The sequence below is a fragment of the Muscardinus avellanarius genome (genome assembly GCF_963383645.1).
Source record: "Muscardinus avellanarius genome assembly, chromosome: 4".
Taxonomy (NCBI): Eukaryota; Metazoa; Chordata; class Mammalia; order Rodentia; family Gliridae; genus Muscardinus; species Muscardinus avellanarius.
The window spans coordinates 101574934-101587058 of record NC_137789.1 but is presented as its reverse complement, the minus strand read 5'-3'; the positions used below and the strand labels follow the sequence as shown (position 1 = coordinate 101587058).

Here is a 12125-nt window from a genome sequence, read left to right as displayed (position 1 = left end):
GGTGCTGGGGCAGATCAGGCACTTGTGGCTGTCAGGATTATTGGAGGTGTAATGGCCCCAGGAGCCCTGCTTATGGGAGCAGCTCCGGGGCAGGCAGAGGTTCTGGAATCCCTCGGGAGAGGCTTTTTCTCCTGGGTGGGCAGGGCTGAGCCCGAGGTACTAGCCAAGTCTTGCCAGTCCCTGCTGAAGTAAAGCACCACTATCAGGGTGTTTCTACCCCAGGTAGAGGCTCTATCTCATCCACCTGGAAACACTCAGTTGTTTTTAAGATGGTGCCTGGAGGCCATTTTATTTTTAACACAGGGGCTACAGGTTGAAGGGTTTATGACCCCAGAGGAACAGGGGCTGTCTGGGCCATCTCCTCTACTCAGGGGGAAGCTCTTGTCTCCAGGGGGAGCAGAGGTGGCTGTGCTTGGGGGCTGAGGCCTCCAGGGTTTCTGGCAGAGGTGGATGTGCATTGTTACCAGGTGCCAGAATGCTCCTCTAGCACAAGCCTTGTGGCCTGTGGATTTTCCAGACATACTCACAAGGATGGAGAAGAATGTCAGTGCCTAGAAGGACCTCAGTGTGTGTGGGAGGGTAGTGGGGAGGCACCTCTCTTATTCTGGGATTCATCTGCAGGCCTGTAGGTAGGTTCTGAGTGGCTGTGCTGTATAGGCCTTCAGTGGGGACAGGCCATGGCCCTGCTTTCTCTCCCTTCCCTGGGGAGTTAGTTTAAAGCCTAAACCTTCCCTGGGGATTTCTATGCGGGGCTGGTGGTGGTGGTGGTGATGTTGATTCTACTGTGGAGTCCTGGGCTCTGTCTCCTGTTGGCTCCGTCTCTCCCATCATTGGCTCTGGAAGGATTATGTAGCTGATTCTGATGTTCTCTGACTGTGGCCCTGGTCAAGTGACCCTCCCTCTGTGCTTCTGTTTTCTTACCCCAGGTGGGAAATCTCACCTGAGGTGAGTTACCCAGAGTTGTCCTTTCTAATGGTCAGCACATCACCTGACATGTCTTGCCTAGAAACTTGGATGCTGACAGCTTCTTGGTGGGAGTCAACTGGTGTGTAATTGTGGATCTGGAGGCTATGTCTGGGAGTCTTCTCTGAACTCCGAGGGCTTTTCTCCTCTGAGCCTAACTCGAAACTCTGAGTAGCCTTCCTCCTCCTAATTCCTGGAAAGTTTTTGGCTGGCTTAGACATCTATGTGGAGATGCTCTTGGCTTTTCTGGGGCACATCTCTGGGCGGGAGCTTGAACAGTTCATCACAATTCATCTCTACTTCCTTATCAATTTATCAAGCCTGCACTGTGAGCAAGAGAGAAGTCAGTTTAATGACCACACAGTATTGGAGGCAAAGACTGGTAACAGCTGCTGTTACCCTCTAGAGAGTTTTGGGGATACTTCTGAGCTTCAGTCTAGAGAACCCTGACTTCTGAGGTCCCAAGTGCCAGGCAGCATGTGTGACTCTTTACGTATAAAGACATGTGCAGTGGGTACCATCATCTTTGTTTGATAAGGAAGAGGAGGAGCAGAAAGAAGAGAAGGCTCAGGAGGACGAACCCCTCAACCAAGGCCCCACCATGTGTCTGCGGCAGGGCCAGGACTCGGACCCAGGAGCACAGCATCTCTCATCACAATCAGGGCACGAGTTGTGTAACGTCCTATCTCACATAACCTTGATTAAGCTAAGAGCTGATTTGGCTTTGATCTGATGTATTTTGATCTTATTATTTTTATGTTACAGGCCTCCAAATAACCATCATTTCAACAGTGCCCCAATTAGCAGGCCATTCACAGTGGATTGAAAATTGACTCGCACTGGGCCTCTCCATTAGCGTCTGGGAGAGACTTCCAGCCTTAATTACCTACCCTGTTTGCTAGCTTGGGTGGCTCAATACTGCAGGTGGCTGCAGGAGGGGTAGGCCAGCAGTGCCCCCTCCCCAGGGAAGGATGTCATCATGAAGGGCGAGATGGCTCATAGGTGTGATGATTCATTCTTAAGACTCTGGCGCATGGCTTGGCTGGAGATGCTGAGAGTGAGATGGGGGTGCCCAAGGGAAGGGCTACAAAACTGACTCTGTCATCTTCCTGTGCACAGTGCAGTGTGGACACTTGAAACTTATGTTCAAAGTTCCATAGCTCTTCTGAGTAGAGATCCTTTTGCCATGGAATAGAAAACCAAGGCTGAGAAAGGAGGCATGCCCAGGACAACATGGCTTTTGCCTGGGAGAGTCGTAACTTGTATCCGGGAGATTCTGATGTTCTCCCTCAGCTTCCAGGTAGGGGTGAAGTAGATTAGGGGTGCTGTCTGGTTCCTGGGCCTTCATCATGCTGTACCCTACTCATGCAGCTCTCCTACCTCTGCTGGTCTCAATCCTTTTATTCCTTTAAGGCTCTGATGCCAACACACATGCATTCACACTCTTGTGGGACTCTAGGAAGTTCCTCTATCTTCCTTCAGGCCAAATTGTGGAGTCTGTTTCTTGGGTGGGTCCCACATGCTCAGGGTAGGGTCTTATGTGAGGAGTGGGTGTGCTAGTAGAACATACAGGAGGACAGGAGCCAGTCCTCAGTGCACAATGGCATGTATGCTGATATGGGGAAACTGAGGCCAAGAGAAGGCCTGTGACTTCCTAGCCTACCATCAGCAGCCAGATGGTGCTTAGGAAGGGCTCTGGGCAGGAAGAAGTTGCAAGAGTCTAGAGTGACCAATCATGGACAGCTAAGCTCTCTCTGGTGTCCTGGGCTGAGATCATACCTCCACAACTAATGGCTGGAGTTCCAGGACAATTTATGCCCAGTTTACTTTATGAGATTGATTTTAAGATTATAAACACAATGTCTTGACATTAAAGAGATTCGATACAAAAGAAGAAAAGAACAATCCATTCATCACCAGAATGTCTTAGCGCTTGTGTTTTTTCTTGCCTTTTTCATACGTGTGCTTTCTATCAAGCTGTAATCAGGGTGAGCGTGTAATTTTGTGCCCTTTTGTTTTTTTCACTTGACCACCTCTCAGAAGCATTTTTCCCATGTCTGTGGCACCGTGCAAAGAGACCGGATGGCATCTCAGGCCTGTCCCTTGATGGTTGTGTGGCCTCACCTCTCATTATCTGGGAAACAGATGCAATGACCACGTCCCTCTGTGGATGTCCAGAGAACAATGTGAATTCACATATATCAAGGCCTTTACTGAGAGTTTCATCCAGAAGACATTCTGCCACAATAGCCCCTCTTCCTTCACAGCTTTTCTGCATATCCATTATTGGAGAATTCTTTCTTTCTTTCCAAAGGAATTACCTATTCATGCCATGAAATTTTGGCAAAGTATGAAAAAGAAGAAAAATCACTTCTAGACTCCTTCTAAATTGCTGTCGCTTTCAAAATTTTGCATTATTCCCTTCCAGTCTTTTTTTTTTTTTCGCATGCAGGTTGAGTTTTATTTAATCGATATCATAAAACACATACAATTTTGCATTATCTTTCACGTACCTTTTTATGCCAACCATTTTCCTGTGTTGCTGGGGTGTTTTTGTGGATAGTTTTAAAGGCTGCGTACGCTGTCAGCAAATGGGGCGCTTTCATAACCGCTTGCCTATTTGCATCTTTTAGGTTGTTAGCACTATTCCAAGAGAACTGCTAAGCAGCCTCTGCATGCTCTTGGATCTGGTGCTGTTCCTGCAGTTTGGACAGGTGCCCAGAGAGGAATTGCTGATCAGGGGGCATCGAGACTCATGGTATCCTGGCATGAGCCTTTGCCAAGTCTAGGGTGCTGGGCATTGTGATTACCCGGGGAAGGATGGAGATCACTGCAGGGACCACCCTTGTCCTCCAGACACACAGGAGATGTGCCGTACCATGACAGGGAAAATTTGGGGATCCTGCAACAAGGGACCCTTAGCTCATCTGGTCTGGGGAAGCAGAGCCTGGGTCCTGAAGCAGGAGTGAGCATGAAGGTTGAAGAGGTGAGTCTGAGGGACTGGGACGGGCAGCATTTGACTGGTCTAGCAGGCACAGGGGTGGCAGGAAGCATGCGCCTGCAGGCCTGGGGACCGGCCAGGTCTCCTAAGGAGTTGACCATGTCCTGTGCTCAAGTCCTCCAGATGTGTGTGATATGATTGGATTTCTGTGAGGTCTGGGTGGGAGGGGACAGAGCATTTGGGCAGCTTCAAGATTCCCAAGAAAAACTTCATCGTCCCTGGTTCAGTTCCCTCTGGTTCCTGGCTTTTTAGGCAGAGGCTTCAGCAAGGAGAATTTGGATTTGAGCTATCATCCATGATATCCCCTGGCATGGGAGCAGCCTCATCTGATGCCCTGTTGAAACCCCGTTCTCCCCATCCTTTTGCCTGCCTCCTGCTGTCTCTCCTTGTTCCCTGTTCCTCACCTCCTTTCCCAGCCCTGTCTGAGGCATTACATAAACCCAAGGGCTCCCGACCGAAGGAGCTGCATTGTCAAAGTTGTTCAAAGTCTGCAGCACTCACAGATGGCCTGCTGCCATTCACAGGCTGTGTTTTGAAACCTCATCTGCTTTCCCTCATTCCTGCCGCCACACAAAGCATTCGTAAGGAACGTCGGCTTGGCAATAGGCATGGGAGATCGTGCTGTGGGGAGGCGCATCTTTCTTTTAGCTTATCCAAGTCCCCAAAAGGAATGAGCATGTGGCACCAAAGGGCACCCCCACCGTGGTCACTGGGTGGCTTCAAAAGTTGAAGCCCTGAGCACATCAAACCTAGGAACTGTGGGTGGCCTCATCGTGTGTCCTTCCTCCACATCCACAGTGACTGTCAGAGCAGCAGGCACATCTTCCTTTGTGATTGTCAAGTGGTTTTTGAACAGTATCTGCTTTGTCTGGGATTTGACTCAGTATTTTCATGACAGCATATAAGTGGCCATGGCCAGAGACTTGGACTTCTGCCCTTTGTTTTACCTTTGGCCTGGGTCCTCTGGGATCAGACATATGTCCCTGACTCTCTAATATCCTTAAGTCCTTTCAGTACCCAATTGATTCAGCTCTGCTAATAGTTGTAGAACACACAGCTTACTCTCACCCATGGCTGGCCTGTGGGGACACAGAGATCTAGGGGCTGGTCCCAGGTAGGATACAGGATAGCTAGATCAGAGCCCTATTGGTGAGTCATGCAGATTAGAGATGCATCCCTGTTCTATCATCCTTTGAATCCTCCCCCAACCCCCTGATCTCCATCTCCTCATCTGTTATCTTAAGTGGGCACAAAGATTGTCTAGCCAGCAGTTTCACTGAGGTTATCGGCAAGACAGCTCATGTGGTACTTGCCTGGCCGGTGACTGGGTTTTTGATCCCTGGAGAAAGGAAGGTGGCATCTCTTGGGGACCTAAGTATGGGCTGTATGACTCAAAGCATGTGCGACATTGCTCCAATTCTGACCCCTCCTTCTCTCTCCCCTCTTTCCAGCCTGTGACCTCATGACCCAGGGGATTTTGGCTTTGGTCACATCCACTGGCTGTGCGTCTGCCAACGCCCTGCAGTCCCTCACAGATGCCATGCACATCCCACACCTGTTTGTTCAGCGCAACCCTGGGGGGTCACCACGTACCGCCTGCCAACTGAACCCCAGCCCTGATGGCGAGGCCTACACACTGGCTTCGAGACCACCTGTCCGCCTGAATGACGTCATGCTCAGGTTGGTGACAGAGCTGCGCTGGCAGAAGTTCGTCATGTTCTATGACAGCGAATACGGTGAGTGAGGGGTGGGTGGGTGAGGGCTGCTTTGGGGTGCAAGGATGGCTGGGTGCTGGGAGACCTGAGGGGAATGGCTGCACCCACGGAGCCTCCAGCATTGGGGAACTACCTGGGCTGTGGATGGATGCTTAATGCTTTGCTCTGAGTGGGCCTCGGGGTGGTCAGGCCCAACCTTGAGCTTCTTGAGTGAGGGAAGAGCTGCAAAAACAGGTCCGCAGATATGCACGAAAGTTGCCTAGCAACAGCACCTTATCATGACAGCTGAAGTTTGAATTATCTTAGAGTTTTCAATAAAATATTAATAAAGTGCTGGCAGGGATCCAAAGGGCTGTACACAGGCAGAGGAGGAAGCTGCCCCCTGAAGGTTGCTGCTCATGTCGGATGGGTGTGTAGCCTTCTCAGCTCCTGGCCTCCATTCCCCTGGCCTGCCTTCAGTGTGTGGGTCTCGGAAAGGGCAAAGGTCAGGGGGTGGGAGACCCTGAGCGTCACATGGCCAGCTGGGCTGCTCTGGCTTGTCACACTGTGTACGGGTAGATATGACTTCTTCAAAGACCTCTCATATGAAACAAACAAAAAGTATAATTTGCTTGTTAGGAATCCACAACATGGGGTTTGGAGAAATGGATTCATGTTTGCTTATGGTTGCTCTGTTTGGACAGATCGGTCTGATTCCTGAAATAAAATGGTTTCCATGTTTTGCATTTAAAAATATTACTTGGAGATTATTGGAGTTTTTTATGCAGTTGTGAGAAATAATGCAGAGAAATCCCATGCACCCTTCACCTAAGTCCCCCAAAGGTGACTCCTTCCTTACATAATTGTAGTATAATATCACAACCAGGGTTGGACATTGATACAGCCCATTGGACTTATGGCTGTGTAGATATGTGTGCCCACCAGTCAGGATACTGGGAAGTTCTCAGGGGTCTTTGCACCTTTCCTCTATAACCATATGGACCTCGTTAAAGGATGAGAGACACTGGAGAGGGTCAGTAACTCCATGGTTAGGGCTAGGATGGAATGGTTGAACCCTGGAAAGTCCCAGTTTGACTCCTGGTAAAATATTTTCTTTGCCAAGAATGTAACTAAGAAAAGAAATCAGCATATGTTTGCATTTGCCTAAATACTCTGCTTCCCTAAGAGTGGGATGCTCTTGAACAAATATGCTGTTTGGAGCCTTCCAGGAAGAGTCGAAAGAGCAAACAGTTACTGTGCTGAAATAAAGATGAGGTGGCCATGGGGACAAGGGTGGCCCCAGGCTCCAGGACTTGATTGGATGCTGTCTAGGATCTGGTCTTTCCCTCCCACTCCTGCTCAACTCCTGCTCCTTGGTGAAGATATGGAGACCTTGTGACAACCTTAAAGTACCACAGGGTATCTCTCAGAGGCCAGACCTTACCCTGAGAACCCTTTGGGCTGGTAGCTCAACCCCAAAGTTCAGTCTGCTTTGAGAATGGACCCTGTGGGAAATTTGAGCACCATCAGGAAGGGACATGCTATGGTCCAGCATGTGCAGACCCTTCTCAGACTGCTCCTTTAGGAGCTGATGCTTCCTGTCTGCTCTGATTCATGGAGAAAATTCTCCCCATGGCTAGATGGGGGAGCTGGGGAGCCTCAAACATAAGGAGGGCAGGCAGTCAGCTCTCTAGCCTGCTCACAATGTCTGAGCTCATACAGAATAAGTGATACCTGCTGGCACTTATCTTGACCCCCCTTCTTCATTTTTTTTGTGATACAATAGATGAAACCCCAGGTCACTCTACCACTGAGCTACCTCCACAGCCCTTTTATTTTTTTTTATTTTGAGACAGAATCTTGCTAAATTAAGGAGGCTGGCCTCAAACTTGTAATCCCCTTGCCTCAGTCTCCCAAGTTGCTGGGATTACAGGCATGCACCACTATGCCTAACATGCATTTTCTTCTTACTAACCCCCCCAACTCCTACCTAGCACAGGAAACACATCTTCAAGGAAAACATCCTGGTCCCCACCTGTTGTACGGAGCTGGCATCTTGCTCATAAATCTCCTGCCCTCAGCTTCCCGTGGGCTCATGCTGATACTCCTGAGGGTTGATCCTTGCTGGACATTGGGTTCCTTGGACAGATGGTGGGCCATATGCTTTCACTACCATGTCACTGCTGGCCAGTATGGTGTCCAGCACAAAGAAGCTCTGAAAGAAAGAGTCACTGTGTGAGTAAACAATCTCATGCACGAGGCATGGGGTACCCAAACAATTTCCACAGAAGACAGAGAAGAGATGGGGAGAAAGAGAAGGGCACGAGGCAGCCTGACTTTTTGTGTTGGGTATAAAAGAGACATTTCAAACATGCTCCTCTGTCTCTCTCTTCTTCTCTACTCAGAACCTCCAAAGATACACCCCTATTTCTGATACAGATGTCTTTTCTACTTTTGCTAGAGTTGAAGTCAGGTATCAAGGAGGCTGCCCTTTACCCATAATTAATTCCAGACAGACACAGGGTGACTAATAGCTTCCTCTGGTGGATCACCAACAGTGAAGGATTCCGAGGCTGTGTGTGGGTTTTGTGGTGTCCGAGTGGGATTGGCAGTGACCTGGCATGGCAGAGGTGACACACGTTTGTACTGGGAAGCCAGCCGGAGTCCTGGGCATCTATGGTGCTTTCCATGGTGCTGAACCTGGTGGCTTTCTGGAGGTCACAGACCTTGTTTGTGCTCTGGGCACAAGGAAGGTCTAGGCCTTCTCTGGAGGTCACATTCCTTGGCTTCTGGGCAGGCCCTACTTTCTGGCTTTGCCTGCCATGGTCATTGGCTTCTTGACTTGATAACCTCTGAGGCCAAGTTTCTGTCCAATTTGAACTTCTCTGCCTGTCTTGGCTGTTCCCATCATGCAGAGCCTAGCCTGTGGTCTGTGTATCCCTGTGCTTTGTGTTAAGAGAGATGAGACCGTGGAAGCCTCATCTTTGGCGTGGCATGCACAGCCCTCAGGAGTGCAGATTTCTCCCCTGGCACCACTGGCAGTGACCTGTCCATTTGGCTAAGGCTGGATTTACATTGCCTGTGCGTGGAGACACATGGTGCCTCTGGAACTCCTCAGGGCCCCCTCCAACCCACTGACTGCAGCAATAGCTGCAGATGAGCTCAATTAAAAAGCAAATTGAGTGGAAAGATTGTTTTATCCCTTCCAAAGTCAAACAGAAGTGGTTTGGGAGATAGTGACTTTCTTGATGCTGATCTGTAAGTACCTTTACATATATTATTTTATTTAAGCCACCCAATATCTTCTGAGGTATGAAAATTGCTGCTTTTTACAAATGAGGAAAATGAGGCTTAAAGAGATGTTTTTTGACTTTAAGACTTTAAGCACACAGCCCCAGTACCATCCTATTTTGGAAATTTGGGGCTTGCCAGGCTCTGATTTCTCTCTCCCGTTCCAGCCAAGCAGAGTTGATGCCAGGAAGGAAGGTGGCTGGTTTAGAGTGGACTTGTCATGTCCTGGGTGTGTGTGGTAGTAGGGTCCTCTCTCTGTCAGGAAGGCCTCACTCTTCCTCATTTGCTTCTCTGGGTTCTTTATATCCAGAGCTGTTTTGCATGGTGGCACCAGAGACCAGAGTGTTAGAGATCAGATCAGGAAAAGCCACAGGCTTCAAGACAGGATTTGGCAGAGGGCTATGCTTAGTTCTGATATGGAATGACTCACCAAAGGTACATGTGTTAAAGGCTTAGACCTCAGGGTTCTGCTGTTGGGTCGAAGTGGGAAGGCCTCAGGTCATCGGGGACTTTCCCTTGCAGGGGATTGTTGAACACTAGTTGCTCAGCCTTTCTCTGCTTCCTGCCTTGTGATGTAAGTGGTTCAGTCCACTATACCCTCCCCCATGATGTACAACCCTTGCCAGAGGTTCAAAACATTGTGCTTCCCTGATTTCTGACTTGAACCTCTAAAATGGTGAGCCAAAATAAACTACTTTTTTATAAGTTCATTGTCTCAGATATGTCATCATAGTGACAGATGATGATGAATACAGGTTGATAGAGGAGTTTGTATATATATGGTTTACAAAATAGGAGATGTGCCACTTGGTAGAATTCCATGGAAAATAATCATATGCTTGTTGTGACATCAAAAGGAAAAATAAATGAGAAGCTGACATTTGGGGATAGAAAATCTGTAACATTAAAATACCAAAAGTTTGGGTGGAACAGATCAGAGAACTTTCTGTATTGCCACTTCAAATGGTGTGTGTGTGTGTGTGTGTGTGTGTGTGTGTGTGTGTGTGTGTGTGTTTGTGTTAGGGGGTGGGTATTAGTAGCTGTAGCGACAATTTCCCTCTAGTGAATAAATTTGGATGCAGGCTGTAGTTGTGATGGGACCTTAGATATTATTGCCTCATTTATTCAACAAATATTCAAGTCCTTACCATGGGATATGTATTTTTGCCAGGTGTTCACTTTAGATGAAGAAACTAACTTGTCTAGAGCTGTACAGGACTTGGAGTGGAAGTCAGGGTCCAGGGGCACCTTTCTTTATAGTAGTTCCAGGTTATGACAGACCCATCTTGGTCTCTGGTTTAGCTTGTAGAACTATGTTGACAATTAGCATTTTGCAAAAACAAAGTCTTTAGGCTCTGCACGAGTCTAATTTTAACATTATTTCTATTTGAAAGTAATGTGTATTTCCAATGCATAGATCCAATTAAAAGAATAATAATAAAATGATTGTCCAGAACCCATGATCAGTTTGAAAACTGTATGAGATTTATTCCAATCATTTTCTCCCTGACTGAGGGGACTTGTTCACTATTGTGATTGTGTCCTAACCAGTCTCTGGCTTTATGTGATGGTTATAGATCCTAAAATACATATTGTTTAGTTGGTCTGTTTGTAAGTCTTATATATGTGGAATAGCACTTCTGTATGCTCCTGTGATTGCCTTTCTCACTCAACATTAGGTTTCTGTGGGTGTATTGGTAATTTTTATTGTTTCACAGTATGTCCAATTTACTTATCCATCATTTTGTTAGTGGAAATTTGTGTTGTTTCCAGGTTATTGTAATTACGAGTCATGCTGATAAGAACATTCTTGTATTTATGTTTTAGAGTTTGTATGCAAGAGATTCTGAGGGTCATTCTGAGGAGGGAGGTTGCTGGGATTTTGGGTCAATGCATATCTCACTTTATTCACTTATATCTAATGTTTTCCCAAAGCATACCTACCTATCTGCACCACTTCTGCTACTTTTGAGGGTTCCAAAAGTGCCCCAACCTCACCACCATTTTGTATGGCCTATCTTTCAGATTTACAGTACAATGTATACTAGAAATCTTACTCTGATTTTAATTTTTACTGATGATAGATGAGATTGAACATCTTTTTGTGTCTTTGTGAGCTATTATTGTTTTTTCTTCCAAGAAATTCCTGTTTGGAGTTGTTAATTTTTACACTGAGCCTTTTCTCTTGTAAGTTAAATGTGGCAAATACCTTCTTTCAACAAGTTGCTTGTCTTAATGAACAGAAGTTCTTTATTGTGCTGTTGTCAAATGCATTCATTTTTTTATGGTTAGCTCTCTTGCTTGTCTTATTTAAGAAGTCTTTCCTTACCCAACTGTCATATTGATAGTTTTTTTTTAAACCTTATTCTTTGTGTGGAGAGCAGATACTGTCCAGCTGGCCGGGCATCCACAGCGAGGCTCCAGCCTTAGACATGCCCAGCCCCTGATGTGAGTCCATCTCTCCCTGCAACTGTGACCCAACATCCTTCCCACCACCAAGACCATTCTGCTCTGACATGACCTTGAGGCACATTTTAAATGGTGTGTGTGCTCATAGTAAGCCATGGATAGAGACCAAGAAGGGCAGAGGCCAGTACTCTTCTCCTACAGTGGTGGTGCAGGCACAGGGAGTGTTGGTGTAAGAGATGTGGCTGTTTATGCCTCTGGATGAGGAAGAGCCTGAGTTTAGCAGACAGGGGCATGGGCTCGGGAGTAGTCTTTGCAGTGAATGGGGATAAAATAATCCCCTGCTTGATGTGGTCAATGTAGGGATTAAATGACTTTCATGTAAAGGGCTTAGTTTGGTGCCTGGTACATGTGAGGTGCTTAGTAAGGCCCAGTCTTGGCCCATTGTGCTCATTCTCCCTTGGTCTCTCAGAAGAGGTCTACTGAATTGCAGTGGATCTGATGAATCCCACACCTAGCTTACTCTACAGCCTGGGACACAATGGTATCATGATGTGTTCTTGGTGCTTGGGGAGAAAGGGAGAGAGCTTGGCTGGGATCTTTTGCCTGCAGGGTACTGTCCATGCCCGTGGTGGGGTGAGATGCCTCACCTCCCCGAGGTCACCCCAAACTGCACATCCTTTTGTGGCTCCTAGGCCACTGCGTCTTCTGAGCTGGATAGCCTGCCTGGTCTACCCGCTATTGGACCATGTGCCCAGCATCCTCCTAAA

At 47.6% G+C, this 12125-nt stretch overlaps 1 protein-coding gene across 1 annotated transcript in view; it reads left to right on the top strand.

Annotated features, from left to right (window-relative positions):
• GRID1 (glutamate ionotropic receptor delta type subunit 1) overlaps positions 1-12125 on the top strand; it is a gene marked incomplete at both ends in the record, with an annotated part of 769462 nt that overhangs the window by 144303 nt on the left and 613034 nt on the right. Inside the window, one exon of the mRNA XM_080695056.1 lies at positions 5416-5700. Coding sequence (XP_080551182.1) covers positions 5416-5700 — 285 coding nt within the window. The remainder of the gene's footprint in view (positions 1-5415; positions 5701-12125) is intronic.